This window comes from Micromys minutus (assembly GCF_963924665.1).
Source record: "Micromys minutus genome assembly, chromosome: 30".
In the NCBI taxonomy this organism is placed as follows: Eukaryota; Metazoa; Chordata; class Mammalia; order Rodentia; family Muridae; genus Micromys; species Micromys minutus.
In genome coordinates, this window is record NC_137965.1 from 25,562,837 (window position 1) to 25,583,215 (window position 20,379).

At 43.8% G+C, this 20,379-nt stretch overlaps 1 protein-coding gene across 1 annotated transcript; it reads left to right on the forward strand.

Moving 5' to 3' along the window:
• Positions 1-552: 552 nt before the first annotated feature.
• Positions 553-19,594, forward strand: ERMARD (ER membrane associated RNA degradation; the record flags this gene model as incomplete). Its single annotated transcript, XM_080941751.1, has 17 exons — positions 553-726; positions 1,309-1,448; positions 2,671-2,772; positions 3,327-3,416; positions 5,074-5,171; positions 5,717-5,853; positions 6,461-6,575; positions 7,332-7,434; positions 7,757-7,786; positions 8,605-8,673; positions 9,588-9,761; positions 13,206-13,289; positions 15,214-15,290; positions 15,734-15,859; positions 16,119-16,337; positions 17,434-17,547; positions 19,408-19,594. Exons 3-17 carry the CDS (start codon positions 2,734-2,736, stop codon positions 19,592-19,594), a joined length of 1,662 nt encoding a protein of 553 aa, XP_080797877.1. The 5' UTR covers positions 553-726; positions 1,309-1,448; positions 2,671-2,733.
• Between the last annotated feature and the right edge of the window lie 785 nt (positions 19,595-20,379).

Consider the following 20,379-nt stretch of genomic DNA (forward strand, 5'->3'; position numbering starts at 1 on the left):
ATCCCCTCTCTGCAGGCCCGCAGCGGGATGTATGGGAGAGGGAGGGTGGGCTTACACGCTACAGGGGAAGTCAATTTACAGAACATTGTGTTTGATGAGAGGAGGAAGGGGTTGTGAAAAAAAACGGAGGTAAATCACCTCAGGGCTAGCATCCATCACTACACACTCTTCAACTCGGTGCTTCTGGGCCTGAAGTTGTGTTTCATAGCAAGGTCAGGGATGCTAGGTTTTCTCACACTCCCTGTACATTTTCTCTGATTTTGATAACTGCGGTATAGTAAAGGAAAGCCGAAAGGAGTGACGCATTGTTCAGAAAACCCACCGAGCCTCCGAACTCCAAATCAGCAAGTGTGATTAACGAAACGATTCCAGTTTCACCGTGAACATTTAAAACATACATAAAATGCCTGTAGTGTCTAAGCACCATTCTACACATAGAGCTATTAATGGTAATCAGAAAGCATATTAACAGCTGCCACACCTTAATTCAGTCTGTTCTTAAGATCGGATTTTCTTTCCACTTGAATATAACAGTGCCTTTATGTTTTCTATTTCAGATTTTAACGGGGGATTCCATTACCACATGCCTTTCTCCTTTAGTGCATGACTTGATTTGTAACCTTGGGTTTGAACTCAGAGAAATTTGTGAAATCAATAGCATCGTAACTCAAAATGGTGAAGTACGCTGGAAGGCAATTACAGACTGTGTGAGCTATGCAGAATTAGGTTTGTATTCTCTTTGTACATCAAGCTTCAGTTAGTACTGTCACATTAAAAACGTGTTGTCCAGTAAAACCCTAATTCGTTCTGCTTAAAGAGTGATGTAGTATAGTCGTAAACCAGAGGAGAAATACATAAAAGTCAAGAGATGCTTAGTTAAGGGAAGAATGTAAACAGGGGGGGGGGGCAAGAAGGCAGGGCCTAAAAGATACTAGCATCTTGGGGCTTGGATCCACTAGTCACTAGCTATAGATACAGCATGGGTTCTCTGGATAAAAGACAGGATGGAATGGGCAGCCCCTCTCATCATGCTACACAGAACATCACCTAATTGACGATGTGGGTTGTTACTCAAATTCTAGATTTTTGTAGTTGATCAACAGCAACTAAACCTACAGCTACACACTCTGTGCTGGTAGTAGAACCTTTTACAGTTCATGTTCAATGAACTGTATGTATATTTACCATATGTTCAATAAGCTGCTCGATTTCTGTGGACATTTTGTGATTAAAGCTTTTCTCCGACTTAGATGTTTTTCATCCCTTGGCATAGAGCCGTGCAGCTAAAACATTTTCTCCTCCAATAAGGGCAAAGTCTGGACTACAGGCAAAGTGTGCAGCGGTTGGGTCCTGTCTGTGAGGCCGTCCATGTACACATCTCATCTCTGACCAGAGCACAGTTTGAAATTCAGTATTCACCATGGTACCAATGGACAGCGTATCCAGAGGTTTGAAATTCACATCTCTTTAGAAATGAAAGACTTTACAAATCGGAAACCCTCACTACTTGCCAAGTTAAGGGTGCCATTCCCATCTTTGGCCTACTGTCACAAGCAAATACCTAGATACATGTAGTTGCTGTAACAGAAGTTATATTTTATTATGCTGATGGATATTACATAATGTTCATACTCTAAATTCCTAACTACAACTCTGAGCCTATCTCCCTATGTGACATACTTAGTTGAAGGTCAGATCTAGTCTTTAACACAAGTAAGTCTTTGACTTGAGGGTCAGGATCCTGGGGAGACTCTCCAGCTGCAGGGCAGATCACAGTGTTGTCTCTCCAGATATGCAGAGCAGAGCATTGCTCTTATATAAGTCTCAGCTTATACACTGTCTAGTAGTCATCATGAGGCTCTAGGCCTGTGTCTGGTTATCTTGAGTTGGTGATGTCAGTGAGTTCTGATTCTCAGGTGCAGCTTTGGGCATAGTAGGGATCCTGACTAAGTTATTTTTCCATATATAAAACACATTTTACTATGCTCACTATACTTCCATCTTTGAAGAGGTCTCAGCGACTGCAAGAGAAGTCTAAGTAGTTTATATCTGAAGCCGGAGTTGAAGATAGTTCTTTGAACTACTTTTGGGCTCAATTAGAAGATATTGTCCACTTGGGTGTATAGAACAGACTTCCCAGAGAGATGACAAGGTTAGGAGATCAGAGCGTAGGGGCTTGCTTTCTTGACAGTGAATGGAAAAGGAAGGTAGTAATATGGGACAAGTCCTAGTGCAGCCCTTGTGTGCTTTGCTTTCTGTCTTTTCCTGTGTTTCATTTGACATGTTAAAGGACTGTGATAAAGCAGGCACCTATAATATGTCTGATTCCAAAACAGTGAGGGAAGCTCCCATCTTAGAGGGAGCTGACGTAAAAATCTTCATAGGAAATAAGTAGGCGAGAATATTTGCTTTCAGTTAATTATTAATGCCAATAATTAATTTTTCAATGTGCTTTGAACAAACGTTTAAAGAATTTTCAAAGAACCCTTTAGATATTAAGTAATTTCTTTTACTACAATATTTCAATATAAACTATTTTTATTCCAAAAATTTAAAATTTTTCCATCTTAAGAGACTTGAGTTCAGTGATAGTAAACGAATAACAATGATTTGCTTTGAGAAACCTCTCACATTGACTCTGAGCTCTAATGTGTGCCTTCCTCTGAATAGTTGTTTCTTGAGATATTTGATGCCTTGGAAAACTCACCGTCTGCTGCCATTTCCCTCAGTGTGATGAAGCTGACTTCCTGTCTGGAGCGCGCCTTAGGCGATGTGAGTGTGAGGATCCTCTTCGTTTGCGGGTTACCTGGGTGAACACAGCAACTTCAGATCTCTTGCTTTTTGTTTTTCTTTTTCTGTAAAATACAATGATTCTCTTTGTACATGATTAAGAAATCCTAGTTCTTGTGAGCTGGGGGATGAATCAGTAAATAAAAATACTTGCTTCATAAGCTTAAGGACCTGAACTTAGATTACAGCACCTGTGTTTAAACAATAAAAAGCTGTGTCTGTTCGCTTCTACATCTCCTGTACCATCACGCTGTGGGGAGAGGGGGTTGAGACAGGGGGATAATTGGGGCTTTCCAGCCTCCATTCTAGCTCCAGCTTCAGTAAGAGACCTTGGCTCGAGGGAATAAGGCGGAGAGTGATGAGGATGCCGCCTTTCTCTGGCCCCTAGGCATGTGCAGCTGTCCTGCACACACAGGAAAGGAAATCTGTGTCTAAACACTTTCCTTTGTTCTTTCGCACAAGCTTCCATCGTGCTCTGTTTTAAAATCCCTGCTGATTATCATGTAATTATTATGTAACTTCTGTTTGAATTTTAGGTATTTTTACTGATTGGGAAGGAATGCCCCTTTCTCCTGAGAGATCTTCTTGCATCTGCAGAGCTTGCACAAGTCTTCGGACATGCTGTGGTACGTGTGCAAATTATACATAAAGCATGGAGGAGCTGGCGTGAGCTGTGTACCTGATCTTCCAAAGCTAATGGGGAAACATTAACTATTTCACCGGTTAAGTGTATTCCTCTTTCTTCCTTCTGGAAATGTCCCTCTTCCTCATATTCCACAGGCTTTCTCTCCTCAGAATTGATGATGAGAGAAGAACCACATAGGCCCAGCCAGAGAGGCAGTTAGAAGCCTAGCACTTCATTCATTTAAGTGTTCCTAATGGTATTACTAAGTCACCATAGACTACCTTTACAACCCTGGAATGGTAGTATTACATTTTTGTTCTAGAATACTTACTTTTTAACAGGTAGGAATTTATGGTCTTTGCAGCCATTCAGACTTATAGCAGCATAATTGTGTGTGTGTGTGGTATAATATATTATATAGTATATATATTATTTAGCCTTTATACTTTCCAGAATATTCTTGAGGGACTATAAGAGACTTCAAACTAAAGGGTGACATGTAGGCAGCCCAGAGAGGCAGAAGACCAGAACAGCCATCCTAGTTGTGCCAGAGATCCACCAAGTTCACATTCAGGCTGAGAAACCATCCTCAGTAAACACACCTCCCTTGCCAGCTTGAAAATAATCTTCTGATGGAGAGCCTGAGATGAGGCTGGAGTGTGGCCTCTTGTTATACTAAATCATTAAACACATGTTGTTCCCATTAGCCATTTTTCTCTGAACGGCCACTTCTATCCTCTAGATGATTTTCTTTGCCATGGTTAAATGGTATAGAAAATGGGAGAGGGGAACAGGGACTTCTGAAGCTGCTCCATAGAGATGTGGCTGTTGAACATGGATTTGGGGTTGAACCCCTCCGAGCTTTCCACCCGCTGGTTCTGCTTGAGAAGCCTAGAAAGCATTTTTATTCTGCTCTGCAGCAGCCCTATGTAATCCAAGACCGCTTCTGATTCTTTCCTTGAGGGCTGACTGGTCTTCTCTCTCTCATGAGTCTGTGCAGGCAAGTGGGAACACAGGACTTGGATACGGCCTAGCCAGATCTGTAGTCTCATCCTTTTTACCATGTAGGCCCATGCTGCCTGGTATGGAGTTTGTATCTGTCATGTTCTGCTGTGTCCAGACCTGGGGAACCTCTGATGTCCGCTGCTAAAGCCGTGCATTCTGAGGGCATGGCTAGCTCCTAGCCCTAGGGCTGCTTTGCTGGTCCTGGTTTCTGAAACCCTGGGTTCATCTTCTTCACTTGTGTTACTTTATACGCACAGTGGAAAATATTAGTACCTTCCTCAAAGATGGTTCTAAGGATAAATGAGTTCAGGAATAATTTAAAAATGTGTCTAGTATATGTTAAGTACTCAATAAATGTTGGTTTCAGGCCAGTGAAATGGCTCACTGGGGACAGATGCCTGCCACCAAGGCTGACAACAATTCAAACCCTAGCAGACACTTGGTGGAAGCAGAGAATCAATTCCCTCAGGCTCTCCTCTGACCTCTAGACACTGGCACATACTGAATAAAATTAATAACATTTTCGTGTCCCTTTCATTATTGTTACTGTTTATACTAGCAGAAGCTGCTGGCTTCTTAGGCCTAAAGGAGAACGCAAATATTGCAGTGTTGATTTGCTCCACAATTCAGTAACCTGCTGTCTTATGGACTAGATGGATGTGCTGAAAGTCTTCATCGGGTCTCCCTGTGGACTCAACCTGAGAAATGTCCTGTGGCATGGCTTTGCCTCCCCCCAAGATATTCCTCCAAAGTAAGTTGCTTATTAAGTAATTTTTTCCCTTAATCTGCTTAAGAATTTGCTATATTTTGGAGTTTCTCAATAAGAAAGGATTCTTTGTGAAAGATAAGAGAATTTGAGACACAGAGCAACTGGAGTGGCATAGAATGCCTTTCAAGGCCTTTGCTCCTAGGAGCAGGCATTGGTGCCTGGAGAGGTGGAAAGCCCAGGCATTTGGTACAGTACTAGCCTTCCTGCTTATTGTACTTAATTCCAGCTTTGGAGAGTTCTGAAGTTTGATGGTTTCCTCTCTTATCTATTTTTTTTTACATGTGTTTATTGATGCCCATATATGCCACAGCATTTGTGTGGAAGTCAAAGAGTAATAATGGGGAATAGGTCTCTCCTTCCAGATGCAGGCCTAGGGATCGAACTCAGGGTATCCAGCTGTGCTGCAGATGCTTTTCCCCACTGATCCATCTCCACCCACCTCCTTGTATAATGTTAATACTTATATCTAAGGAAAGTTTTTTGTATGTGGCTATGTTCATTTTTCAGATCTCTGTCTCCTTCCCTAGGTACTGTTCAGCCATGTTGCTGTTGACGGCAGGACTGGGTCAGTTACTGAAGCGTTACCTTCACCACAGGAAAGTCACATTGGCACATCGACCTTTTGTCACACTCACAAACCTAGAAGATGTGATTGTTTTTCCTGGCAAGTTCTACATTTCACACCCCCTACTCCATCTTCCTGGAGGTGTTTGCACAGTTTGTTAGTAGCACTAGACTTGAATTTTTGGTGAAATACTCACTTGCCTTTGTCAAGATGGCTCTGTGAGTTACTGAAGAACTTTTTAAACTTCATCCCTTCCCACTGCCCTGAAGGCTACAGCTAGAGCTGGTCTCTGCTCAGATGTGCTGCTGTTCAGAAATCTTGGGGGCACTCATGGTACCTGTTCTTCTTTCCTCGCACCCTGTCTGCATCTGTACTTGTGACCATTATGTCAGCTGTGCCCACAGTAGACAGTTGCTGTACCCCCAGGGTCAGTGTCCTCAACTAGGGTACCTTGAGCCCTACTCTCAGTTGCTGCCCAAGCCCCTGAAGGGATTCAGTTGCCCATTTTTTTCTCTTGGCAACTTCCTGAGGCCACGCCACTGTAGCTGTAGGCCAGGTGCTCTCCCTTTTTAGGGATGTTCTGCCCCAGGCCACAGCTCATCCCTCCCAGGGTGCTGTCTGATTGGCATGTCTGCCCATATGTGTTCCTGACATCTTTCCATTGCTGACTGTGATTGTGTTTACAAAGATGCTTGATCTTTTACAGGTGTGACTTGTAAAGTACTCTCAGCATTAGAGACAGTGATGATGAAATCCAACTTCCTATTAAAAATCATGTTGCCATATTGGGAAATGGCAGTGAGCAAGTTCAAGTCACACAGGTAACAAGGGTGGCGTGATGCTCTTGGTGCTTAGATGCTAAGCCTGCTCGACACCCTTCATCTAAAGTTCATTCATTGTCCCAACCCAGGGGATAGAGGTGAGACTCAGATTAGGCTGAGTTCAGAACACCTTCCTCTGCTGACTCAGACAAGCCTCGGCTGAAAGACTCCGTATCATCCTCTTGGTGCCGTTGATGGAACTTTTGGTTGTTGTTGTTAGAATAAGCTTCTTAGTATTTTTCTGAGTTTTTACTATAGGTAAAACATTGAACCTATCATTTGAGAACTGTGGGGGTATTAGGGGGTGGGGAGGAAGACAGATAAGCCTGGCCATGCATTCCCTCAAAGACAAAGCCATTAGACAGCCAGGCACAGTGTGTTTTCAGAGAGGTGAGACTGGAGGTCCACTGAGTTGGTCATTCCTTATCCTCAAGTGACCTCACTCTTCGATTCACTTTTTCTAAAGCCACTTTCTGCAGCTCTGCTGTTCTGTCCTCAGAAGTGACATGTGGTGTTTATAGATCCTTGATGATGTTTTGTTCTACTGAAACTACAAAAATGTCTCATCAAGCTTTAAAACACCAAAAAAAAAAAAAAAAAAAAGGTCTTAAAGTCCTTAGTCTATTTAGAATTGGATCCTATTGTTTTGATCCGCCCATTAGCCAGTTATATATCCTTGTTTTCGGTGACACATTCCTTGTGTTGAGACTGAAGTGCAGTCACTGAGACGCCTGCTGATGTCCTTGGCTCCTGCAGGTTTGCCGACTGCACCATGCTGCTGCTGTCACAGCTGGAAGCTGGGCTCAGGAGAGTCTTTGCTGCAGTTAACAAATGCCCTGACAGACTGCTCACAGCTGAGGTATATGTGCTTCTCTTACTCACTACAACTGCAGTTACTATGCTGACATTTTCCTCTGGGTATTTAAAAGTTTTAAGGGCTGGAGATGCACACACACACACACACACACACACACACACACACACACACAGTGTTTTATTTGCTGTTATAGCACATTTATTTGAATAATGATTATGCAAGACAGCCCTGTTTCCAAACTGTTCTTTAAACTTCATGGTGTTGCAAAAGCATCGGCATTTTTGAAGCCAGAGCTGCTTCTGATTTTGTGTAATTCTACTGATCTTTTTAATTGTTTCTCTTTTATATCTTCCGTTTTTTGCAGTCAACAATTCTATATACCACGTTTGATGAAGTAAGTAACCAAACTTGCAAAAAAAAAAAAAAAAAAAAAAACAACTTGAAAAAATTTATTTTTTTCAATGTACAAATTAAAACACAATGATTAGGGTTGGGGAGATGGCTCCGAGATTAGGAGCACTTGCTTTTCTTGAAGAGGACCTGGCTTTGGTTCCAAGCACCCGTATGGTGGCTCACAACCAGGTGTAGGCATGTACACATGCATGCAGGCAGAAATATTCATGTAGGTCAAATAAATGAATTTAAAATAATACTACTAAAAACCACAAAGATTAAATAGCATGCTTACAGGAAAGTGTTGATGGTAATAGGCAAGAAGAAGAAGAAGCTCATGCTAGATGTGAATATACCTCTGGGGCTGTACTTTAGTGAACTGGATGCTTGCCTGGCAGCTATGAAGCGGTGGATTCAGTCTCCAGCACTGAGTACACTCAGCATGGTGGCTGATACCTGTAATCCCAACACTTGTGAAGTAGTTGCAGGATTGGAAGCCAACCTATAATACATGAAACTGTTTTCAAATAAATAAATCAGTAAAGCTTTCAGGTTAATTTCGAGGCCCAATATTGTTAATCTTATTTCTGTAGTTGTACAAAACATAAAGTTGGAAAATGCAAACAGATTGACACCATTGGCCATAACCACTGCTGAGAACAACTTTTTAACCAGGGCAAAAACAATAGGAATACAAATATTCTAATTGTATGTGCAGATCATGTCTCTGCATGTGTGCATACATGGCTCTTGTGTATGTAGTATATGTGCATGTGTCAGCGTAGCAGCTTATTGACCCATCTGTGTTTGGTGTTCTAGATACTGGCAGAACACATGAGTGACGGCAGCATCAACCAGCTTCCTTGTCTCCTTGGAGAGCCTGCCATGGTAAAGTCCATGTTATAAGCATTATTTGTGGTGTGCTCAGGAGCCGACCTGCTTCTGGCTGTCCCTTTGGCCTGTCACAGACACCATCAGAAGTGACTATAGTGTAGGCACTATGCTTTTTGAATGCCTGATTACTTGGCTGCCCCCTTTCTAAATACTTTGATTTATTGATTCTATGTATTTTACTTAAGAAAGGACTTTATATTTGTTTGTAAAACTTAGCAACAGTCAGGTGTCTTTAAGGTTAAGTGTTGGGTGATACAATTAATGTTTTGGCTCATTTTTAGTCAGTATTTTATATTTTATAAGAACACTACAGTGATTTCTCTATAGACTATAGTAGATTCTTTTTGTCTATTCCACTTCACCGAGAGAAGAGCTGGATTATACGTCCCATTCCTTATGTGATTTTGGCATCCTGACCTCACTCAGTAAGATGACTAATCTAGAAGATACGCTCCCCTGGACTCTTCCTCTGTTGGCAGTGTGCCCACATCAGTATTTTCTGACGCCCACCCCATAGTCTGGTAGAGAGAGGCTTTGGGCATGTACTGTTAGAGAAGGGAACAGCTATCCATGTTGGCTCAAGATGCAGGAGTCGTCTGTGGTGAATGCAAAGCAAGCAGCGGCGGAGGGACAGCTGCTTGGTTATGCTCTTTCAAGCGAGAGCAGTGACTTAACGATTCTTTGGGGAAGTTTGTTTCCCTTCCCTCTATGGTTGGTGCTCTGCCCCCGCAGGCACTGAACAAGGGCTCCCCACTACAGTTCCAGCTGCAGGATGGGGTGAGTGCCCTCTTTGAGATTCACATTTCCCATCAGTTTATAAACAAGCCAGGAACTGCCTGGAAATCCTGCCATTCACTCTTCCATCTGCCCAGAACACTAACAGAATGTTTCTCTGTTAATTCTAAAAGGAATTCTTGTGGGATTTCCTGAACTACCAGGAGGGTCCTCGTATCCGGGATCGTTTAAGCCATGGGGAGATCAACATATGTGAATTTCCAGAAGCAGCAGCAAGCCAGCTGCTCACATTCTCCCTGGTGCTCTTGCTCAGATTCACAGAAGAGGACACACTGTCAGAACTAAAGGTACCACAGAGGGAGGAGGGTGGCTGGCAGAATGTATTACCGCCAGCAATGCAAGAACACGTCTTCTTTCTCAAATCCGATTATCTATTATTACCTATTATCATTATTGAGTTACAGTACTACTTTGTCAGAATATTACATGTATACATTCTCTGAAAGTCAGGGCTCTGAAGCTGAAATACTTTGTCTTTGAATGTACTTTTACCTCTGTTCTTAATAGCAGTATCAATGCTAAAAACCAAAGAACAAGTTACACAAGATTAGCTAAGTGGGGGAAATGCCCACAGTGTCTGGTAAGCTGGTGGGACAGGATATTTACGTTTCTGAAACTAATGATTTTGTTACTTTAAAGTAAATAGTGTAATAGTGTAGGTGGTGCTTTTGTTTTCAGTTCAGATGCATGACAGTTATTTTTAAAACTGTGTAAAAGTCCAAGCAAAGTTGACACCAAGCCATCAGGAATCCTCTGCCAGAAATAAAAACTGTTAAGTGTTGGATGTCCTTGCTTCCTTCCATGGGTGCCGTTTCTCGTTGACTGTATTTTTGGATCTTTGCTGTGCCTGTTCTTTCTATTGGTTGTTTGCCATTCCGTTGCATTAGCAGACCATCATTTATCCACATGCTCTGTCTCCCTGACGTGTGTGCTGTACCTTTGACTGATGAAATTCTCTGATTGTAATGGTGAGCTGAAGGCTGTGTTCACCTGGGCATCTCTGTTGGACAGTTTGCAGAGGTGCAGCCCTGTGGTGACAGCAGTGAGGGCTGTGTTTTGTTCTTACCGATGGCTGTCGTTGCTTTGCCATCCTAAGCTCATGTGTGTTTTCCCCACTGGTTTATTAACCTTCCCGCTGTTTTCAGTGATGTGCTGACTGTTATTTATCTTTAACTCTGGATTTTTTCCTGTGGCTTCTGCCTTTGATGTCATTCTTGAAAGCTTCTTTTTTATAATTCTAAAAATTATAACCATATGCATAATTTCCCTAGTGTTTTGGGGTTTTTTTTTTTTTTTTTTGTCTCTTTTGTTTTGTTTTATTTTCCATTTTCTCCAAGTAGAATTTAATGCCTTTGGGGAGTGAGGCAGAGGATCCGACTTTATGTGTTTTCTTGTTGAAATTTCTAGCAGCCTTTCCAAATGCCGTGGAGAACTGATATATCTCTTCTGTGTCATCAGGGCCCAGCCCTGGACTCTGCTGCTAGAAGCTCTGCTCTTTGCTGAATCTTCAGTTTAGTGCTCTCCAGATATTAAAGACAATTCCCATTCGTCTGGCCTCAGAACTGTCTGTTTTCATTGTTTCTATTAAAATAAACACAGACGCAGAAAGCAAACTGAGGATAGTCTAGAATCACGGAGGAAAGCTGACATCTTTTATTGTATTGAACACTACTCAGAAACTAAGGATAGAACTTAGCTGGTAGAGTATTTCCCTAGCATGCATGAATACCTGGGTTTGATCCCCAGCCCGCATGACCCAGGTATGGGGGCATATACTGGTAACCCCAGCCCTCACTCAGAAGATAAAGGCAGAAGGATTCAGAAGTCATCCTCAACACAGAGGATAAGACCCTGTCTCAAAGACAAAAGCAATTATCAGTAGCAAGTATGTCCTGACTTCAGGCCTGTGGGTCACCCTCCCATCTAAGGTGGCTTCTGAGGCTCACGCTCCCGTGACTCCCTCTCCTGTTTTCACATTCTATACTCAGTTTTCTGTCTTAGATATGTCTTGAATCTCTTATTCCATTACTTGGCAAAATCACCGTCACTTCCTGGAGGGACATTTGCTTTGTCAGTCCCCTTCTCTTAGCACAGCAGCCAGACCCTTTCCCACATACCACGTCCCTCTGTGCAGAGGCTGCCTGTGCTGTCGTGCCTTAGAGCAGAAGTGTGTGCCCTCTGCTGTTGGTCCCAGCACTCACCCCAGGCTTGGCACCACAGCTGTGAGGATGCTGCCCACAAAGTGGCTGTGACGTAGTTGTCAGTGAGCGAAGGCTGGCACATGTCCCAGCACTTCAATCTGCTGTCCTTTCAGTCACTTGCTCTGTGCCATTGAGAACACAGCAGTTCCTGCTTCTGGCTTCTGCCAACTTTTGACTTCCTGACGTTTTATCTTTGTAGTTTCCAGTAGCTGACTTGGCTTTCCATTTACACATTTACATCAGGTGTATATTATATTCAGTTATATATTTATATCAGTTAGAATATACTATAATACTCTAGCTATGTTTTTAAAATATTTATGTGTTTATGAATTAACTGCTTATGGTCATTTAGTTTCCTTCTAATTGTATTGATGTTCAGGTCTTAAATTTTTTTTTCCACTGTTGATGGGGTTGTAAGCTGGTACAACCACTCTGGAAATCAGTCTGGCGGTTCCTCAGGAAATTGGACATAGTACTACCTGAAGACCCAGTTATTCCACTTCTGGGCATATACCCCAGAGACGCTCCCACATACAACAAAGACACATGCACCACAATGTTCATAGCAGCCCTATTTATAATAGCCAGAAGCTGGAAAGAACCCAGATGTCCCTCAGTAGATGAATGGATACAAAAATTGTGGTATATTTACACAATGGAGTACTACTTAGCTATCAGAAACAATGACTTTATGAAATTTCTAGGCAAATGGATGGATCTAGAGAATATCATCCTGAGTGAGGTAACCCAGTCACAAAAGAAGAGACATAATATGCAGTCACTGACAATTGGATACTAACCCCAGAAAGCTCTGAACACCCCAGAAACAACTCACAGACCATATGAAGCTCAAAAAAAAAAGAAGGCCAAAAAGTGGAAGCCTCAGTCCTTCTTAGAAAAAAACAGTGTATAGCACCCTCTCAGAGTGGGGTACACCTTGACCTTAAATCATTAATAACTCAAGAGCTAGGAATATAGCCTTGTGGCAATTCTTGGTGTTTAAAATCATTGTTTAATCTTTACATACCAAGAAAACTTGGACTATTTCCGTGTTACATTCTGTTCTACATGTACTTTATGCTCATTGGAACTAGTAAGATTTCAATGCATACTATCAAACCTTTAAAAGAATTAAGTACTGACAAAATATATTCATATAGTTTTATGCAAAAATGCTTTTAAAAATCTGTACATGTATAACTGTATTTTAAAATAAAGTTGAAAAAATTTTTTTCATTCATTTTGGGATCTTTTTCTCCTCTTACATTGGTAGTTTTGCTATGTTATGGAAGGGTGTGTGTGATCTTTGTAAATTATGGTAGTTAGTCAGCTCCATTTGATCAGTTTGTTGGTTATGGCTGACCACCAGGACTACCCTATTTTATTGAAGAGTTTTACCATGCTTCAGCTGAGTAGAGTTATTGTGAAGAAGGTAATGGAAGGCCACAGTTCTAAAGACATGATTCAGAGGAAGGCACAAAGCCCAGCATAGACCCACAGTTACTGACATCAGTGTTTTCATACCAGGAGGAAGCAGAAATACAGTTGCTGGTTAGTCTTGCAGAAGGTTACAGGTCTCGCTGCCACCCTGCCTTCCAGCTTCAAAAACAGGTATGCACTGCAGGGGGTGGGGAGGATGGTGGGAAACAGCATTCCTCCTGCAGAAGGGTCCCAGGGCTTTGTCCTCTCAGATTTCCTGACCACTCATCATTTTCTGTGTGGCCTGGTCGAGTGGCTCAGTCTGCTGTGCTTGCAGCTCAGGTTCCATGTCTGAGTTATAGGTGGTCTTAGTCTCAAGGATGACATGTGGAGTATTTAGTGTGGAGCCTGGCTGGCTGCTGGTACCAGTCACTGCCCAGAGAGAGAAGCACGTTTTACCAAGTAAGGGTTATCATTTTTTTATTCTACCATATAAGACAAGTCTTTATTAACAGAATTTTAAGTAAATTTACCAGCAGGTTGTTTCAATTTGGGGATTATCTCAAATGCTTTACGCTTTTTTGTTTTGGTTTTGGTTTGGTCTTTTAAAAAACAGTCTGGACAAGAGTGCAGGTTCCCTTGGAGGCCAGGGGTTTCTGATCTTCTAGAGCTGGAGTTAGAGGCATTGTGAGCCGCACAACAAGTGCTGGGAATTGAACTCAGGTCCTCCGTAAGAGTAGAGCGTGACGTTAACTGCCGTGCCATCTACCACGCCTCAGATGTTTCATTCTGTACCTGGCAGGAGACAGGGCGAGAACAATCCCCATGAGTGCCACACTGAGGCTCGTGTTGCACAGATACCAGCATGTGGGCACACCCTCACAAGGCTGCTACACACTGCTGCATGCTTGTAGGGAAAAGCCTGGAGAGCCGTGCTGGAGACCAAGGCCTGAGCAGTGCTGACAGACACATCCACTGTGAGGTCTTTTCTGGGGAGAGGCGAGCAGACATCGGTTCTTCCCAGAGAGGCAGCACAGCATCAGAGCCCGTCTGCCTGGGTCAGTGACCAGTGAGCCTTAGACTGACAGGATTCTAGACGGCTGGGAAATCCACCTCAGCATTGGAGGCAGCTCACAACCGATGCACTCCAGAGCCCCTATCCACACACAGCTGCTATCAGCTGAGCCAGGAGTGCCCTCTTCCCAGTGGCTGCCTTCTGCTTCTATAAGCTTGGGTAGGGACTTGGTCAGTTCTGTGAGCCTCTGAGTCTTAAGACGATCCCTCTAGAAGGGACGTTTCGGTTAGGAAACAACTAAAGCAGGGTGGTGAGAAGGGCCAGGTCATCAAATCAGCTCCAACCTTGTGCCAGTGGGCTCTGGATCCGGGGCAGGAGTGTGGACGGTGTCCCCTGTGCATCTACTTTCCAAGATACCGTTAGAAAGGTAGGGATACTGAAACTTACCTGCGTATATTTTGAAAAGACAGGACAGGAGGGAAGGTTCTAGATAGTGAACTGATTGCTGAGTCTCCAGCCTGTCTGGAGACAGTCCCTCTTTGCTGTCCTCTGGCCCCTGGCAGCCCCTTGACTATTTTAGACTGTCGTCTCTTATCCGTCTTCTACTTGGCGACAGTTCTTTGTAAGGTCATTGCCCTGGTTATTACTGTTGCAGAAAATTGCTCACATTCAGCGGTGTCTACACAGCTGCCACTTGATTTGCTCATATCATCATGGGTCAAAACCTGCTGGAGGAGCTGTTGTGTGGCTTCCTGTGGCTGCTGACAAGTGGTTGAGTGTTGACAGGCCTCCCTCATGTGTGCTGTGTGCTCTCAGTCACAACACTTGCCAAGGCTAGTCACAGTTCAGGGAGGGGCGCTAGGCTGCCTCTTAACTAGGGGTCAGGTTGCAAACGTGTTCACAATCACAGGCTCAGCGGTAGTTTGAATTATTAGTTCAACTGAACATGTGAAATACCTGAGCTTGCCATGTGGTTTTCAAAGATGCAGCCTGTAACTGCTCTACAGATATTTTCTAGAAAGTAATTCAATCTCTGTGACAGTTGAAAACATCCTTTCTGGACTATTGTAAAACCTAGAGCAGTCAAATCTCTCCTCTCAGGTGCTGAGCTGTGAGAAAAGCCTCAGGATGTGGCCTGTGCCGCCTATTCCAGAAGAGTGTTGTCAGGAAGCAGGCAGGTGCGTGTCACCTGGGCTGGAGTCTGTGTCACATGTCACCTGGGTTGTGTGCACCATGCCTGGCCATTGTAGTGAGCACCAGGTGCCCATCCTCCTCCTTGTACAGAGCTGTTAGAAAACCTTAGGAAAGGAAAATGCAGGGCCCAGCTTGTTGGCAGTTGAACACAGACTGGAAGATAAAGTGCCCTTCAGCCAGGGCTCAGCAGACACGATGAAGGTCTGGACTAGGAGGAAGAGGAGTAGGGATACAGATTTGGGGAACGTAGAATAAAGCAGACGTGCTTTAGTAGGGCTAAGCCACAGATCCTGTCATGGTACCGATTTTCCTTTATGTTGGGGAAACCAAATTTTAGACCAAGGTTACTGTGCATTAAACATCACTTTACCAATAATAAGAGAGTTTTAATTATTAGAAATACCTTTAAATTTTGTGTGTTCTTCAGATTGGAAGGTAATTCTGAAGCATGTGCCTGCAACTCTTTAATTAGCAAGATTTTGTGTGAGTTCGGCCTCTACCTGCCCGAGAGCGCCTGTGCTGTAAACGGCGTGGATGGTCTTTCCTCTGAGCAGTGAGTACTGAAGAACTTAACTGAGGGTTATGATAGCAGACTTACTGTTTCCGTGCCCCAAACAGCGACCTTGGGTGAGGCTAGGTGACTCTGTGAACACACCGTGTCTAGTGAGGTCGCACGAGCGTATTCTGTGCACTGCAATTGCGTTTTACCTGCTGGTCACTTCCTGAGGTTCCACTTCAGATCTGGGGGGAAAAGGGCTGACAGTGGCATTCTCTGGTACTGTGTCCCCTGATGGTTACACTGTCACTTGCAGGTGGTCCCAGCTGCTCAATGAACTCTGTAGCACACGCATTCCTACACTGTTCTGCCCCAGAATCATTCTGGAAGTTCTAGTTGTGCTCCGAGGCATCAGCGCCCAATGCCAGCGTGTATCTGACCAGGTCATCAACTCTTTGCAGCTGAGACACAGGCAATGGGTGGAGCGTAGGTTGCGCTCAAGGCAGCGTCAGAACTACGTGCGCATGCTCAGCAGGTATGTAATTTCCCCCCACTCCCATCAGCGCCCCTCTCGCTCAAGCTTTGGTGGGTGTTGATCCTTTCAGAGAGTAGTTAAGGGACTATATACTGTTTTATAGAACTTATAAATTTGACCTTTGGTGTAGGTCCCACCACCGTGTTTCAGCCCTAGAGCTGTTCACGTGGATTTGCTGGCACGACTCTTCACATTTCCTTTAGAAATAGCTGCTTGGGACACATTTCTAGAACTTGGGCCTATCACATCACATACATGTTTGTTGCCTTCCAGAAGTTCCTCAGTGTGCACTCATGTAGTATATATGGAGTACTATTACATTCCCCTCCCAAAATGGATCGAAGTATTTTTAAGCATCTCTGCTGGTCTCATGGGAAAACTAAGGTTGGGTTGTAAATGGAATTTCTTGGCATCTGACAAAGTTAAACTCACTTTCTCCTCTCGTGAAAGTCCTTTACTGGGTGATCTGCTAAGGAAGGTGCTGGTGGGCACAGAGCACGACCCAGCCGGAAGCTAGGGTCTGACTTGTAGGGATGTGGAGGCAACTGAGACTGAGCCAGACTAAAAGCAGTTACTGCTGCCAGGAAGTAGAGGCACTTGTAGCCTGAATGTGAAGGGGCTGGGCTACATACCCTATAGGCTTGAAAGATAGGGGCTGGGCCAGCGGGGCCAGCAAGGACAAAAGGCTGATACACCATCTTCCCAGATGTTTGGATTTAACTGTGTTGGCAAAACAACTCCATAGTTTTTGTTTTGTCTTGTGCTGTTTTTTCCTTTTTCTTTCTGTTTTGTTTTGTTTTCCTTTTTTTTTTTGTGGTTGTTTTGTGGTGTGTGTGTGTGTGTGTGTGTGTGTGTGTGTGTGTCTGTGTGTGTGTGGTGTGTGAGAGAGAGTGTGTGTGAACAAGCATGTTTACAGACATAAAGCTGGTATGTAGGGAGTTGGATTTAGAACATTTGGGAAAGGGGAAAAGCATGATCAAGATGCATTATATGAAAGTTTTTAATAACATAAGAAGGTGTCGATTAGGTGTCTTTTTCCTTATGAAAATGGAAAGAACTTGGTCAGAACCTTGACCTGCTTTTCTTCCCCTTTCAGCGTTGGACTTTTGTGTTCTGTGCTTTCCCTGATTTCCTTGCTCACTGCACTGGAATTGGTCAGTGTTCATGCCGTTTGTGGTAAAGGTGTTCAGGAACGACAGCAGTATCTGAGGTAAGGTGCGCCTGCTCAGGAGAACGGATACGGCGCTGAGGTGATTTTAAGAAATGTTGACTTCTCTCAGTTATTCCTTTGGTGGTGTTTTGTTTAAATCCCCACAGGCTGTCCTTGATCCTCAGTTGATCTCTATAGTTGGATACTAAGTGTATGGATCACGAAATTGAACCTAATTTACTTGTGAACCCTCTCAACTTGCCAGACTATAGTTTGGTGCCCTGTATGTACATATAGGTGCCCTTGTGTGTGTATGTGTGTGTTTTAGACAGGGTTGCTCTGACTGGCCTGAAACTCAATAGGCCAGACACTTGAACTCACAGAAGTTAGCCTACCTCTGCTTTCAAGGTGCTAGTATTAAAAGCGGTAGTTTTAAATTATTCTAGGGCGGGGACTGTGAGGTGAAGAATTGTGGAAGTCAAAGGAAGACTCTCTGCAGTCCAGCCTCTCCTTCTAACCTTTCCATGAGCTCCAGGGATTGAACCCATGTCACCAGGCTTGCGTGGTGCGCGCTGTACCTGCTGAGCCATCTCACCTGTTCTGCACTGGTTGGTTTTCATTGTCAGCTGACAGGCCTGGAATCTCAAGTTCCAGTTGAGGACTTTCTCTAGATCAGGTTGGCCTGTTAATTGATGTGAGAGGGCCCAGCCCATGTGGGTGACACCATTTTCTGGTTTTGACCGTGGGTTGTATAAGAGGAGAGGGGACTAGCTGAGTACCCAGCAAGCAGGCAGCATCCATGCATTTCTCTCTATTGTTGACTTTGGATGGAGTATGATGAGCTCTCTCAGTCTTCTGTCACTGTGATCTCCCTGCAGTGATGACTGTCACCTAGAATCCTAAACCAAATAAGCCCTCTTCTTCCCGTGTTGCTTTTTGTCGGGTTATTTTATCACAACAGCAGAAATGGAAGTAGGACACGATGGATAAATAGAGCCTTGGCAAGTGTGTGCAAGGCTGGTGACTACATTGGGGTACCCAGCCTTCGCACCACTGTGACTACATGGGGTACCCATCTTTAGCACCACTGTGACTACATGGGGTACCCAGCCTTCACACCACTGTGACTACATGGGGTTCCCAGCCTTCGCACCACTGTGACTACATGGGCTACCCAGCCTTCGCACCACTGTAACTACATGGGTACCCAGCCTTCACACCACTGTGATTACATGGGGTACCCAGCCTTCACACCACTGTGACTACATGGGTACCCAGCCTTCGCACCAATGGTGCTTGCTCTGTACCTTCTCTGTACTATGTGATGCTGTCACCCATGACAACTGGCCACACGCTAGTAGCAGCCTCCCAGTGTTCCTTAGGAATAGACCTGTCCTGGAGGATAGATCTAAAAACATCAAAATGATGTGTGTCATAATCAGTTAGAACTTGCTGCCGTCTTAAGGGGTACATTAAGGAAAACTGGTTTTAGCAGCGGCAAGTGTTTCATAGTAATGGTGTTTCTCTTCAGAGAGACATGTCAACACAAACGGAGGAAAACCAAACAGTGCAGCCTCAGTACCAGAGGAACTTGTGGGCAAGACCTTCTCTCACCATGTGCCCATCCTCCGTCAGTCTGAGCCCTGCAGTCTTTGGAGCTGTGCTCAGAAATATGTCAAGACCTGAGAGTATGTCAAGAATTGAGTCTTACAAGACTTATCTTGGAGTGGACAGCATTGGCCCCAGCATTCCGTCCTTTTTCTAACAGTTTCTCTCATTTTCATTTTTCATGCATTTCTTCTTGAATCCAGACACACACAGCTGAGTAATCTTTAGGAATATTTCCAAGAGAAGACATGTATACTGCTACCTTATATAATAGAACAGACAAACTAACATTCCTTGCTATCTTTTCAATAGGTTCTTGAAGTTGATCCTACAATACACTGAGAACCTAGTAGCCTATACCAGCCAAGAGAAGAACAGATGGAATGAAACCATCAGTCTTACACAAGCAGTTTTGTTGAAAATTTGGACTTTCAGTGAGAAGAAACAAATGTTGGTACATTTAGCCAAAAACCCCACAAATAAAGCTGATACATGCTGACACAGAAGCCATGAGTCAGTGTCAGGAGTGGTTGTGGTACTGAGCTATAGAGAAGCCCTTGGGGGTACTTGGTGGCAGCTGCACATCCTGTGTGTCCCTTTGAGTTTTACCCCCACCACTCCACCACACAGTCAGTTTGGATGAAAGTAAAACACCACGTTGCTGTTCATCACTTGGGATTTAATCGTCCCCTCAGATTTAACACTTTATCTCTTAAAGGAACAAAGTCTACATGGTGCCTTATCTTCAGTGAGTCACATAAAGGACACATGGTCCACAGATGTATGCTCTACATCACTTCAAGGGCATCTGGTTTCATGCCTAATGACCTGTCCTTGTGTGTCACATCATTGCCCTACATTGCATCACTTCAAGAGAATGAAACCCACATACATGAAGATGTGTCCTGCATCACATCAGAGATACATGATTCACGTACATGCCTTTCCTCGGCCCATCTCTCCGAAGCTACATCTACCTTTCTGTGTTTCATCACTTGCTGCATAGCGGCAAGGGGCGCCTGATGTCTGTCCTGTTACTGCAGTGTGGAAGTCGATAGCTATTCCAAAAGGGCAAGGCCAGAGTTCTTTACTACGTGGTATCTCTGTCCTCTCCACACCTCAGCACAAACTATCAGTACTTGACTCGGAACCCGCTTTGTTAATGAAATAATTTTTTAAAATGTTTATCATGAGCTCTATGTTGCCTTTCATTTCCTAAAAACAAAAGATACCACTTAGGTATAGTGGTACATGCCTATAACTCCAGTGCCTGGGAGTGGCACA